The following is a 15,818-nucleotide window of genomic DNA, read 5'->3' as shown; positions in this document are numbered from 1 at the left end:
GACAGGTCCACCCCTCTCAGACCTGTAGGGTGTTGACCCTAACCACCCTAATCCTTGGGGAATGTGCTCTACCTTCTCTGTACCCTGAGGTGGCAAAACTCTCCCAGAACACAGGGTGGGAACATCCACCCTCTTCAAATGCTGGGGCAAACTCACCCTCTCTCTACACATGGGTGGGGTTCCTCTCTTGACCCAAGGTGATGTCCTAATTCCAGATCTCAGCTTCCATGGTTTTCCTCTTGAAGTCATTTTCCCTTCAATCCCTCCTTTCCATATTCCTTTTATTCCAGGCTGACAGTGGTTTTGTTCATACAGCTTTCTCAAAAAGCTTGTTGGTTTGGCATGCAGGAAGCAGGGGTCCAAGACATCAGACAGTAAGACTTTCCACAAGTTTTTCCTAGATAACTGCATCTTCAAACCTGATTTACAAGTTCCAAGTTTTGTTAAGTCCTCCAATAGGGCACCTTCTTCTGGAAGTTTGATTTCCAGAGGCTTGGAATTTCTAGAATTAGTTTCTGTTTTTTTAGTGCCTGACATTTTAGTCCTCAGTATATCTTTCTTGTCTAGCATTTTGCTATAAGCTGCAAGCAGAAGCCAAGCCACATTCTCTGGGTTTACTTTGGAAATTTCTTCAGATAAATGCCCAGACTTGCCCTTTTCAAATTCTGCTTTCCATAAAACACCAAGAGCTAATGTTGCTAAGTTCTCTGCAACTTTAAAACACAGAACATCTTTCCTCCAGTTTCCAATAATAGTTTCATCATTTACTTTTTTTTTTTTCAGAGATTTATTAGTTAATTTATCACTCCCTCCACTCCCCCCTCCCCCCAAATCTGCTCTCTGTATCCATTCGCTGTGTGTTCTTCTGTGTCAGCTTGTATTCTCATCAGGCGGTACTGGGGATCTGGGTCTTTTTCGTTGTTGCATCATCTTGCTGTGTCAGCTCTGTGTGTGTGTGGCACCACTCCTGGGCGTGCTACAGTTTTGCACAGGCAACTCTCCTTGAGCAGGGGCCAATCCTTGAGCGGGGGGCACCCTTATGTGGGGACACCCCTGCGTGGGCCGGCTACTCCTTGTGCTCAGCAGCACTGCGCATGCGCCAGCTCACCACATAACAAATTTAAGTTACTAATATATAGAAATTAGGTTACTAATATATAGAAATTAGGTTCCCCAGCCCTGAGGACTCCAGCCTGATATCACTCCTGCAGACAAGAAAGGTTACTAACCATCTGGTTTTATATTATACTTCGAAATCACAAATTTTCTAAAACCACAACCCAACAGTTTCTCAGAATAAAATTGGGGCATTATGGGACTATTTTTTCAACATCTCTTCATACTTCTTCCAGATGCAATGATATTAACTCCCCAAATAGAATACAAGTCCTTTAAGAGCATGCCTTCATATACTTGCTTTTCTTTACATGGTATTGTCCTTACCACAGTCTTCCCTTTGACTCTGTGAAAAAGGCACAGCAGAGGTGCTCATGAACACCGTTATATTCTACCAGCATGGGCCAAGAAACAAACAAAGCAGAACATGGAGGTTTAAAAAAAAAAAGAAAAAAAAAGGCAGAATAAAATCCCTATGCTCAAGAAGCTCATACTGTACCAGATGCTTAAAATTAGAATGCCAAGAAGCGTTAAATGAGCAATGTGCAAATCAATACACATGTCCTTTCCTTCCCATGCCTTAAGAATAGAAAAATGTCACTATATTAGTACTTTGTAATCTAAAGTATATTAAAATACAACCCAGAGAGATTCACTGCTAAAGTGATTCTTGCGTGTTTTAATAAAGACTAACCAAGACTAAAGATTTTTTGGAAGTATGTTACCTAGTTTAAGGAAAACCAAATTTAATTTTAAAGAAAGACTGAAACAATATAGAATGAAAAAATACATGAAAAGTAGAACAAACTCATCCCAACTCTGTATGCCAGAAAATTTAACAGTTGAAATCCCTTCAAGATTAAAGGAAAATCAATTTCAAAATTCTATCACCTCACTTTAAACTTGTTCATATGTTTAAAGATTCAAATGTCAGAATGCTTTAAAATTAGACAGAGAAGTAATGCTCCCAAAAACAGTCCCAGCTCTGCGTTACAATTTTTTTAACTTTCTGACATATCATGTTAATAATTACTTAAAATAAAATTAATACAAAAGAAGAGACCTTTTTGTTGTCATTATTACCTTTTCGTCTAAGAAGATACAATTTATCCCACCATAGATAAGTCCCTCACACTGTACACATTGCAATAAATACCCTGGTTCTGATGGTATAGGCTAGATATGACTATTCCCAAGACAATGATTCTTTTTTACTCAAGGAAATCAGTACAGTAAATAACTTTTCTATCCTTTGAGACAATCACAAGGCTTGAGGCTGCTGCAACACAAAAACAAAATATCTTCACAAATGTCTCCAAACAGTCAAGCTGAAAATCTAAGCCAGTTTCATTTAACAGCCTGTCAGTTTTTTGATAGGAAGCTAATGAATGCAGTGGCAAACAAATCCATCAAACCTAACATCAAAACAACTGTACTTCATCCTACCAAACGGAAAAATGAAATACAACCTGCAGGCCAGCACTTTGATCCTCCCTGGCCAGGAAACAGACCTCTGAGTAGCTCCACAGAAGTAACTGTAGACTCCATTGCACCACAAAAAAAAGAATGTTTCAGAAATTGAGAAGTTCGACTCAACTATGCCCAAATGTAAAGCTATCTGTAACATATTTTTAAATCTCTACCATAAACATATATATAATATAAATGCATATTAAATTTACATTCTAGCTTACTCTGACACTCAAAGCTACGAGATGCCAAAGTAACTGGTTAGTATGTTCCATTAATATTACAGCTTTGTAAATGTGATATATAAAACCCTTCTGTTCTTTAAGAAAGTTTCTTGAAGACAAAGAAACCACACATTCCCCCTTCGTACAAGCATGTAACACAATGCCGCTTGCAGGGGCGGAGGATCACCAAACCTGAATTCTGCCTAGGTTAGTAGGCAACTATGCACAGGGTGACTGGGAATTTTACCTCTGAGTAACAGAATGGAGAAAATGGCATAATCACCATTTTTGTAAGGTGATCCTGTAAAACACAAAGCCTTTTGTTTGGGAGCATCTTGCAGGATTTGGCTAGTCTATATTTTGCAAGTAAAGGTTAAAAAGAATTGAATGAGAGGACAAGAAGGAAAAGAGAAACAAGAAAAACAGTGAGGGGTGGGACATGAGCAGGGATTTTTATTTATTTATTTATTGGAAATAGTGCCTTTTATTAAACATTTTCTGCCAGACATAGGGAATAGTAAACTTCATTGTGAAGACAAAGCCTTTGATTCAGTGATAAGACCATAAAGAAATATTATTAGAACTATACGCAGAGCTCAGATGAAGACACAAGTCATTAAACTTGTCTTTTCTAGTGATTGTACAAGTGATCAATTTGTCATATGTGTTGTATCAGTGGGTGGAGAAAGAGATGGAAGGAGTTGGACTCTCATCCTGGGGAGTTCTCAAACAGAGGGGTGGGTGTCTTTCGAGAGCATGGGCGGTTCCTAATAGGGGAGGACAGACCACTGTGTCAAGCTCTCAGTGTTGTTGCAAATAACTATGAATCCTGTCCTTCAAGGAGTGAAGCCTGGTGGTCACCATGGGCCCCGAGAGGAGGGAGAGGGAGGAACAGAGTAGATGGAAGAGGAGGTATTTAGGGGGCAATGGACATGTTCTGCTTGATCTTACAAGGATGGATACAAGCCATGTTGAATTCCATCAAAAATTTATAAAAGTGTACAGTCTAGAGTATAGACCATAATGTAAACCAATGACCATGGTTAGTAGCTATGTTTCAGTATTTGTACATCAGCTGTAACAGATGTACCATCCACATATAAAAAGTCTATTGATATGGAAAGGGGAAAAAGGGAGGATGTTGGGTGTATGGGAGTCCCCTGTGTTCTGCAAGTGACTTTACTATGACCTAAAATTTCTTTGAATATAAAATGAAAAAGAGTAAGACACTGGGGGAATAAATGGAATATAATATCACTGTACATATAAGACAATAGATCTTAAAGTGATGAAAGACAAAACATCAAAAAAAAATTTTAATATTAAATATCCCAATTTTTAAATTTTATTTTAGTTTAGGTTTTCTAAATTGTTATGTATTTTATTTCTTATGTTTAAACCTATAATTATTTCATTTTCTTATTAATTCTATTTAGCAGGGATTTTTAGAGACAAAGATAGTCAAGTTTAAGTTGCTATCATACGAGAAATAAATGTTCTCTCACCCCCATGTCTACCTCTTTTTCCCAGATCTTCTGCACAATCTAAACACATACACAGGAAAAAATTTCTATAGAAAAGAGGCAGTTTGGGTGGACACTGGAAAAAGTGTAATCTGGATTAAAGTGCTGAAAATGAGGAAATGTATCCACACGCAGTGACATATCCATAAAATAAAATAATTCAGTTGACACTTAACCCCAGAAATTTGCTAAAATTTGGAAGAGGTATCTTTGGGCTTTGCTCAAATAATAGAATGGGAGTTCTAGTCAATCTTAACTATACCTTAAGCCCAGGGAAGGTTTCTTCAACAAATACCAAACACCAATAGGTCAGTAATAGATTCAAATGGAATCCACATTTACTTTTAATCCAGAATTATAAAGTTAAAATTCATAAGACCACAGCTATTATGAAAAGAATAGTCGTCAGAGTCAGGTGACCACCCAGGAGTCATAAACCAAAATTACACAGCACCCCCACCAGGTTAGAGCAACATCCAGCTATCATATCCCTTAATATTTCTATAGCAAAATATAACATATTAGGAAAAGCTATAATTAATGTCATTTCAGTTCAGGTCAAATTTTATTCTGAACTGAATTTGTACCCAAATGACAAAAAAAAAATTGTTTTCAAAGCATTTGGATTTCAGCATTGTGAATAAGGAATTGTATAAATGTGTATTAATATCACAGGAATGTTTATAAAGATAATGAGGTAACATGTAATCATTTAGTAGATAATAAATATGAGTTTCTTTTGTTTAAATTACCAGTTTTCCCAACACATCAATTGAGATAAGGAACGTTATTTTAAAAAGGAAAGTTAAAAGAATATCTTAATATACCTGATAGAGATTTAAATTTAGAATATATGAAGAACTCCTACAGCTTAACAAAAAGGCAGACAATCAATTCAAAAAACATACAAAAGACTTGAACAGACATTTCTCCAAAGAAAGTAGACAAAAGGTTGATAAGCACATGAAAAGATGCTCCTCTCTTCCACCTACCCTCCCCCCAAAAAGAAAATCTAATCAAACACATTTAACCAGTAGGGCATTTTATAAACATGACACTTATCAAGTTAAAGAAAACGTGAGTAAACCTGATAAAGGAAATCTATGAAAAACTAACATCATATTTAATTTAATAGTGAAAGACTTTCTCCCTAGGATCAGTAACAAGGCACAGACACCCATTATTACCACTTCTACTCAACACTGAACTGGAGGTTATAGTCAGTGCAATTAGGCAAGAAACACAAATAAGGCAACCAGATTAGAAACTACAACAAATCTCTATTTGCAGATAACATGATCATATATATAGAAAATATTAAACCATCTATTTTCTTAAAGCTACTAGAATAAGTGAGTTTAGCAAGATCACAGGATACAAAATCAATATATGAAAATTAATTGTCAAAAAAACTAGAAAATGAAATATTAAAAATATCATTACAAAGGCATCAAAAACATGAAATATTTAGGTACAATTTAACAAATGTATGCATAACACCTTTACAATAGGATGTTGCTGAGAGAAATCAAAGAAAATCTAATCATATGAAGAGATATGCCATTTACATGGATTGGGAGAAAATATTGATGTCTTTCTTCGAAAATTGATGTACAGATACAACTTAAACGCAATCCAAATCTCAGTATACTTTTTTGTAGAAATTGACATGATTCTAAAATTTACATGGAAACGTGAAAGACCTAGAACAGCCAAAATATTTCTGAATAGGAAGAACAAGTATATGTGGAGGACATATACTAATTGATTTCAAGATGTACTAAAGCTACAGGAATCAAGATAGAGTGGTATTGGCATAGGATAAATAAATCAATGGAACAAACCAGAGAGTCCAAAACTAGACCCACACATGTACAGTCAATTATTCAAAAGGAGTCAGAGTAAATTTTTAGGGGGAGAAAGGATAGTCTTTTAAACAAATGGTGCTGGAACTGTATATGTTATAGAAAAAATTTAAAGTTGCTCATGGACCTAAAGTAAAGCCAACACTATAAAACATTTGGAATTATTAAAAAATATTAAATATTATTAAAAAATAATAACACTAAAAAGCTGGTTTCATAGAAACTAAAAACATTTGTTCTTTTAAAGACACTGTTAAGAAAAGGAAAAAATTACCCACAGACCAAGAGAAAACACTTTTCTAAATAAATGATACGCATTTGGATTATACAGAGAGAGCTCTACAACTCATTAAGAAAAAAAATTAAAATTTTAAATGAGCAAAAAATTTAAACCTATTTCACAGAAGATATACACTTACCTAATAAGAATACAAAAAGATGCCCAACATCATTAGTCAGTGCAATGAGCTCCCACAACAAACGAGAATAGCTGAAGTTAGAAATAAATACTGACAATGCAAACTGTGGGAAATGCACTTTGATAATGCAAAGTATGCAGAACTGGAACTATCATATATTGCAAGACAGAATGTAAAACACTACAACCACTTTGGAAATCTGTTTTGCAACTTCTTATAAAATTAAACATACACTTGCCATAAGACTCTGCAATTCTACTTTTAAGTATTTATCTTAAAGAAATGAAAGCAAAACATATGACCACCTGAAGACCTGCATGTGACTATTTATATCAGCTTCATTTATAACACTTCAACTAAAAACATGTCTATCAACAAGTAAATGGATAAACACACAGTGATACTGTCATACAACGGAATATTACTCACCAATAAAACACAGAACATCAAGCTGAACAAAAGAAAACCCAAGGGGGTGGGGAATATATATATATATATAGTGACAGATAGCTGATATAGTAGTTACCTGGAGCTAGGGGTGGAAGGCTTGACTGGGATGACACAAAAATTTTTCCACAACAATGATGACAGTCTAGATCTTGATGGTGGTAGGGGTTATATTTTTTTATTTAAAAGTTATATAGGTTATATGGGTTCTACTAATGATCAAAGTAATGATCGCACAACTATGTGACTATACCAAACAACACTGATTGTACGCTTTGGATGGACTGTATGCTTTATTAATATTAATGTAAATGATTGTTTTAAAAACTTACAAAGTGCACACTTAAAATGGGTAGTTTATTGTAGAGACATCACACCTCAATAAAGGTGATTGTTAAAAATATTAAATGATGACCTAAAAGACTAAAATTAAGAGAGTAAGAAATGGCTCACCAGCTATACCAGTCATCTGCAAACATTACTGTCTGATGAGAGTCCTTAGGGACTGTTTTCTAGAAAACCATGGAGGTCACCTCCCATACATTCCAATGGGTAAGATATACCTTAAAACCTATGGACCATGCAAAACAGCACTAGATATATAATGTCCGTAAAGGTAAGTAAGATATCTTATATTCTATGTGAGCCTAAAAATGTAATCCCTTATTTTCCAGTTATTTGTAAGTTTGGGGAGAAACACTAAAGCAGGAATTTCTAAAACTACACAACTTATCCACATAAAACAATAAATATTCTAGGCCCTTTAGGAAGGGTTATTATATCTGAGCATTTAGAATTATTAAAAATTATTATTTAGGCCAATTCCTATTTTATTCCTCAAAAATCCAGTGAAATACAAGTAAGCTTTCAAGAACAAAACAAAGTCATCACAGTGCTTATAGGATCAGTCATGTCAAGCATACAAATGCAGGTTCTGCTGCCTCTACAGCAGCCCTCTCATCCTCCTCCAGGACATCTGGAACCTGGCATTATCTTTCAAAAACCTAGTATTTTTAAAATTAAAATTAGCCTTTTTTTTTTTCAGGAGGGACTAAGGATTAAACTCAGGATCTCATACATACAAGGCAAGGGCTCATCCACTGAGCTACACTGCTCCAAAAAATAGCCTTTCATAATGGCTCTTTTCTGACACCAAATTTAAAATATTAGTTTGTAACAGATGATAGTATGACCTCCCACTTTGCACAATCAATGCTCTACCACAAAAAAACCACTAAGCCACATCAGCGTCCCATGCAATTATTTTTAAAATGATTATCCCCCCCATCAAAAACACTTATCACCTGTGAGTAATGACTGGTTTCTCAAATAGCTCCAATTAGAAAAAACTGAAGCAAAGAATTAAGACTAACAAATTTTAGCATCTTCAAAACTGAAAGACTTTTTAAAGCTATTCATAATGAATCCACTACTCATTATATTAGTTCCCAGAAAAACCCAAGCTAGTTTTAAAATTCATAAATTTTCCTAGGATTCACAGATACACACACACACAAGATACATTAATAAGTTTGTCTAAAGAAACAAAGATGGGTCAGTAAAAAAAACTCAAAAAACTTAGAAAAGATACCAAAATCTGCAAGAAAATACACACAATAATTTACAATATAAGAAAATCTGTAAACTAAGACTACCCAAGAAATCATTAATACTGAGGTATATGATTTAAAACTACGTAAGGGTGAATGGATGTGGCTCAAATGGTTGAGCACCTGCTTCCCAATGGGAGGTTCCGGGTTTGATCCCCAGCACCTCCTAAAAACAAAAAAAGGAAACAAATGAAAAAAACTAAAATAAAACCAACTCAGGAGAGCCGATGTGGTTGAATAATGGCTTCCCACGTATGAAGTCCTGAGTCCAGTCCCTGGCCCCAGTATCTCAAAAAAAAAAGGATGTTATAGTGAAACATTCAAAATTCTATCTGTCACAAATTTAGTTTCCATCTTTTACTCAGAATAACTAAAATGAAGTCTATGACCAGTGTAGATTCTTAATACATTACCACCTCAATTCTTAATCAGTACTCTCTGTGGCAGGCAGAATGCTGCCTCCCACACTCCTCTGCCCTACTAATCTCGGCAACATGTGAATATGTTACGTTACATGACAAAAATGACCTTGCCAGTTGCTACCTCTGAATGCAGGGGTCTGTGTGCAAGGACTACAGAACAGCCTCAAGGAGCAAAGATGCCACCCTAGCTGAGAGCCAGCATGGAAATGTACACCTCAGTCTGACAACTGTAAGGAACTGAATTTAACAAACAACCTGAATAAGCAAGGAAATTATTTCTTTCCCAGAGTCTCCCATAAGGAATGCAGCCCTGCAAACACCCTGATTTTTGCCTGTTATGATCCATATCAGACGTTTGACCTACAGACAGTAAGATTTTAAACAGGTGCTGTTTTCAGCCATTAAATTTGCAGTCATGTGTTTTAGCAGCAATAGGAAAACATTCTCAGAACAGCACCACTTCACCAAAAGTAAGGGACAGGTAGAGACAACAACTAAGAACATGTAAAAAACACACAAGGCAAATTTTAATTAACTGCCAAAATTGTATTATAGTCATTGTACATTTTGTACCTAGTAAAATACCCAGGACCAAACAAAACAGTCATACCCCTTGACTAAATTCAATGATATAATTCAACACAGTATGAATGGATATTTACACACCTAAGTTCTTCTCCCCCCACAACAAATCTATGTGGTAGAGAAGGTATTGCCAACTTTCATATGAACAGCAACAACAAAAAGATTCTCCTAATGTTTATACAGCTAGCTAGTGAGTGGAGAAGTTGGGACTCAGCCCTGCTTACTCTACCAAAAAGTGCTAATTCTCAAGCAGACAAGGCTTCTGACAGATTCTGTCTACTGATATTTCAAAGAGGACACTACTGACCTCTCCTATACTCTACTCCCAGGGGACACAGAAGTGTGGAAACACAACCCCAACATTCTTATTTTACTTAGCATTTAAGCCCAGGGGACAGAAGCTACTATGGCCATTACCATTGACTAATTCTGAAACCTGTAGTAAACAGGTGCCACGTAATTTTCCTGGTGACTATGAACAGCTGTGATAGCTGACTAGTCTGTCAAGGATTAAAGATGCAACCATAACATAATATGTCTTATTATAGCCTTGTCACTACTGCACTGTTTCAATACAGATACAAGTACTACATTTCTGCAAAAGCACTACAGGAGCTGGCCTGTACACATGTACACAAGTACACACAAGAGTATTCTACTTTTTATCAGATCTATTTTAACATGCAGAATGTACCATGGGAAGAAACAAGAACAGCAAGTTTTCTAACAGGAGGAGCTTTCTTTTATGTTAAAAATTTATTCAAATATTTCCTGGGATGTCAAAGTGTTATACATGTGTTTATATTTTAATATATTATATACTTTTATAAACACACATATAAATTAAACCTGGAGTGTCTTTCTTTCCTGAAGCTATTTCTATACAAGTTCACCAAACGATTCCATACACGAGTGAAGGCCACATATGCTCAACGTCCACTAAATCTACGTCAGTTTTACATACTCTGCAAAACACAAACCTTCATTTGAAAGCTGGCCCCTGCAAGTCTGCATCTTGGCCTGAAAAGCTACAGGAAAGGAAATAAATATAGTAGAAGCTACCATCACTCTGAAGATGTCCTCTATTTAATGACACAGGGGAAAAGTAATTAAATTTAATAGAAGTCATTGCTAAAGAATGAAAATACAAAGTACGTGAAATAATTTAAATATACTGGCAAGGAAATGCAAAGATATTTTTTCCAACTTTAACATAAAGATATAATTTCTTGTTAAAATATCTCTTACATTACCTTCAGAAATTCATTCCTGCACTTAAGGGCAGTTTTAATAATTTCTTCTACCATCATCCCTCAACCTCTTGTTCTTCCAGTTTTACCAAAGGTTGAAGAAGAAACAATAGATAGTTGTTTTCTAAGCCATGTATTGAACTCGAACAGGGAGAGACTTGGTCTACCTAATGTGGAGCCACATGGAGCCCCTAGAAATATCTGCACAAAACAATTATTGACCTCAAAAGAGAAAACAAATATCAGTTGCACAAAATTACTTCTCAAGGTGAAGTGTTTCACATTAATCTCAAAATAGAAAAATGAAAAACTAAAGCTGCAAATGGTAATAGAGCCCACGTGTACAAAAAAGATAGTCTGAAATAAATTACTGTAATGAGAGGCACACAGCGTGATGAGGAAAAAATATGCACTGCACATGATCTTAAGTTCCCAACTATAATAACAGGAATACAAATTTAATTTACACTTTATTTTTGAGGCATAACTCACCAATTTAGCAACTTTTCCATAGTCTATCCATCTAACAGTAGCAAAATTTGTAGATTCTGCACAGTTGAAACCATGATTAAAACCAGCATGGTAGCCATATGGGAAAGTGATCATAAATTCTCCAGCCTCTTGGGTGATCTGCAGGATAGAAAATATGTAATATTTCTCAGTTATGAGACTTTACAATAAAGTATGAATACAATTAAAACCTTATCCTATAAAAATTAAAGAAAAAAAATGAATACAAGAGTAAACTGACTGAAAAAAAAGTTTCCCCAGATCTCTTTTACTTTATCCTTTAATAGGGCTTTGCAGGAAACTTTAGAGACTTCAATAAAGAAGGTTGGCAATTTAGGTAAATCATTCCATCTAGAATTAAAGATATTATACTTTTGTGCTAAAAAAAACTTTGAAAAGGCAAGCTAGACAAAAGCTATATTGTGAATTCTTGTTAATAAAAGTAAAGTTAATGGTGGTGACCAAATTATTTTTCATTATATTTAGAAAACATTCAATTTAAATATATTCCTTTAGCTATAAAACTTCTATTTAAAGAATTATTCAAATATATATATCCATGTATGATTGTGGTATACATTTTTAAATACATTTAAATACAATTACAATGAAGGAGAGAAATGAGTAAATCTTTAAAAATAAATAAATACAATGAAAAGAAATGGAGTAAATAAATAAGGGAACTAAAAGCATACAAGGAAAATGTAATAAGCCTGTTCCTTTTTTTAAAGAAAAAATGTAGATTTTTATAATCACCAAAGCAACATAAAACATACCAGGGGCTATAGAAAAATAAAGATGTGTTTTTCAAGTGTTATTTCTTTTTTCAAAAATAATAAATTTATTAGTCACTCCTTCAAATAGACTAATATTACCTTTATTTTCCATTATCTGACCTTGAAACATTTCTAATCCAATACCCAAAAGAATGAAGCATCTCCAACTGCTTTGAATTGATGTAAAGTGACATAAACCACAGTCAAGGAATTTGGATACTGAAGCGTATTTTCTCCTTGATAAATATTTCCAAAATATTTAATAAATGCTGTTGGTTCACACTGAAATATGTTACCTAACCCAGGTAAATAAGATGTGATCTTTCCCTCTAGTGATCTCCCATAATACTAGATCTGTATATTTCTTACGGAGAAAGATAAATTACTTACATCATCACCATCATTATTCTTTGACTCTCTATCACATTCTACCCCTCTGACTTGCCCCCCAACTTGAAGCAATGCTCCCAGCCCTCCACTCAAATCATGGGAAAAATAGAGAGAGAGAAACATTCAGTTGAAAGAACTGTCAAAAACTTGACACCAACAGTTCTCCATTTTGTTTATGAACAAATGAAAAAATTGGAGTAAAATCTATTATAATGCTAAAAATACCAAAGAAGTTTCACACATACACCTCACAATGTCAGGAAACTTCCCTTACACATAATCTAAATTAAATCCAAAGTAAGGCCGTGTATGAAGGTGGTAAACTAGAATATATAACTTCCATGGCTGGTTATAATTCTGAAATGTTGAGAAATGAATATGTGGGTATGTATATATATGTAAACATATAGGAGGCATACTATGTAAAAATAGGTGCACATGGTGCAATCCAATGATCATTTTAAGGGATGCTAAAATGGTGCATGTGAGGGTATTTTATTTCCTGATCATTCTGATATCTACCTCATCAACCCATTTACCAATGGCACACCAACAGCTGTTCTACTGCAATGAGCACCAACTCAGCTGTCACCTGGCAGACAGAGAGGGGCTTATCCAGTTCCATCACCATGAGCCCCGCAAAAAAGCCATGATTTTCTCCTTTCCTGATCTGAATGAATCTCATAAATTATAAGTGTGCTTGGAAATTAGGCACTTCATACTTGTATTAAGTGACAGAACAAAACACTGCTGCTCATCTGTTTCTAGACCTCTAAAGGGATGGGAGAAGAGAGGAAAAAAGGGGGGTATTGCTACAGGGATATGGAAGCCACCTTTATTGCTCCATTGAATACTACCTACAATCATTCTTCACCCTACCTAAAAAATCCTGCTCGGTCCATATTGAAAACTAACTGTTCCCATTAAATGAGACTCTAAATTTTATGCCTCTGTCATTTCTAGAAGCAGCTGAATCTCAGCCAAAATATACATATAATTTCCTGTCTATATGGTTATGAGCTATAAGAAAATACAAGGACAGAAAAGAAGAGTCCATTTTATTCTAAGACTAAAAATCACAATTCCATATCTTGTCAGAAGCTAGAGAGTGTATATAATCTAAAAGTACACATTGACTGCTTGTGAAATATGATTTTTCATATAGGTGTATGAATATATGCAAATACACTGAAAGAAGGATAGAATGCACTCCAATTGTAAAAAGATTACCTAAATGAAGAAGTATGAATTAGGGAAAAACAGTGTGTAAAAGTAAAATTTCAACTTTTATTCTATACAGTCTCATTATTTGGATTTTTTCTTTAGTAAGGATGGATTCATAGGGTATTTCATTTACCTAATTAGAAAATCTTAAGTCCCCACTGGTTTTATATTATAAGATTTAAATAACAGCAAAAACAAAAATTTAAATTGAGCTATTCCTATATAACATAAACTGTACTAAGCCTTTTATGTAGACTATCTCTTTTCATCTTCTCAATAACCCTATTAGATACTATTATCCTCATTTTCTAGATAAAGAAAAATTACATAATGTGCTTAAATGATATAACCAGGAATGAATGCAAAAGGTTTAATTCCAAAGTCTGTGCTGCATCATCATCATCATCGTCATCAAAATCATAGAATAAGCTCCTTGAAAGGAATGGTATCATCACTCAAGCTCCATCAAAGTGGAAATGGGGAGCGGCAGTATCTCCTATGAAGAACTACCATTCCCACTTACACACTCATTCCACTAATTTCCATGGAAGTCATGGTATGTTCCATCTTCAAACAACCACATGAGAGATTGATACCTTCAGTAATCTATCAGGTACTCTGGGGGCTCCTGCACAAAAAGGAGGTTGGAGGGCAACCTGCCTCCATTTCCCCATTGACTGGAAAAGGCTCCAAGCTCCAAAACCTTCATCCTGGGGGAAATAAACCAATTCTATAGTCCTGCTACTTCACATAACCTCCTTTTCAAAGACCAGTGTGATAGTTAGGCCAATGTGTCAACTCAGCCAGGTAAATGTACCCAGTTGTTTGGTCAAGCAAACACTGAACTAACAATACAAGGACATTTATGGACTTTAGTCACCAGTGAGTTTACTGCATAGATAGCTGATTACATCTACATAATTGGGAAGGTTGCCATCAGCAATGAGTGACCTTTATCCAATCAGTTGAATGCCTTAAAAGGGGAAGTGATTTCAGCATTCAGAGAGAATTTCCCCACTCTTCTTTAGAGAGCCAGGGTCTCCCAGGACTTCATCAAGAATCTTCACTGGACTTTCATCAGAGCCCCTGGTTTGCAGCCTGCCTGTGGAACCTGGCCTTGTGCATCCCCACAGTCACATGAGAGACATGTGCATACTACTGATAGATATCTCCTACTGATTCTGTTTCCCTAGAGAACCCTGACTAATACAACCAGTCAGATTAATCCCCATCAGCAGCCCCCAGCCTACAAGAAAGGTCTTTCTGTCCTGAGGGACTTTAGTCCACTCCTTCTCCTCAGCCTTTGAATTCCCCAACCGAAAGAAAAGTACAATGAGGCTTATGCAAACCACCTGACGAAGCAACACTGCTGTTGTGTCCCAGACTCTCAAAAGCCTGGCACCAGAGATGTCTACAAGAGAGAAAAAGACCCACAGCAGTAGGCCCCTCTGAGGGGCAAAGCTTCTGCCCTTGAAACCTGCAGTTTTTCTCCATTCCTGTGGACATCCCCAAAAGTGAACATCTAGGAGGAACTATTTTTTTCAGGGGTAAAAGTGTACTAGTAAACCAGTGATGACTGCATCCTCATCACAAGATATGTATGTCTCATGCACAACTCCTGCATAGACAGTTTTTGAGTAAAACTACAACCTCAGGGAGCATGGAGTGCCTTATGCTGAAGAATGATTCTTGGCACTTGGAAAAATCGTACTTTGAAAATGGAAGGAAAATAAAGTGCCACTTTAAGGGTCTAAGATTAAAAACAGGGAAAGATTTATTCATAAGTGAAAAGCTTCTAAAGTGGCAAGGATTACGGAATGAAAAGTCAAATAAAAAATGGAGAAGAGAGTGGAGTTACTTTTTAATGTTGCTGCAAGTACATAAGTACTTAATCTTCCTCTGGCCAAGAGAAGAGTTTTTATTATCTGGTCAAAGCTTTTTTCATTTCATCTTCTTCACATGAAAATGCTCATGGTCTTTAACAGTT

General features: G+C 35.5%; 1 protein-coding gene across 3 annotated transcripts in view; it reads right to left on the bottom strand.

Moving 5' to 3' along the window:
* KDM4C (lysine demethylase 4C) overlaps positions 1-15,818 on the bottom strand; it is a 518,173-nt gene that overhangs the window by 328,574 nt on the left and 173,781 nt on the right. For all 3 annotated transcript variants that reach the window (XM_071216722.1, XM_058301838.2, XM_058301837.2), the window contains exon 8: positions 11,424-11,561. In XM_071216722.1, the coding sequence (XP_071072823.1) occupies positions 11,424-11,561 (138 nt within the window). The remainder of the gene's footprint in view (positions 1-11,423; positions 11,562-15,818) is intronic.

Source organism: Dasypus novemcinctus, chromosome 8 (genome assembly GCF_030445035.2).
Source record: "Dasypus novemcinctus isolate mDasNov1 chromosome 8, mDasNov1.1.hap2, whole genome shotgun sequence".
NCBI lineage: Eukaryota > Metazoa > Chordata > Mammalia > Cingulata > Dasypodidae > Dasypus > Dasypus novemcinctus.
This window is presented reverse-complemented; position numbering and strand designations above follow the sequence as displayed.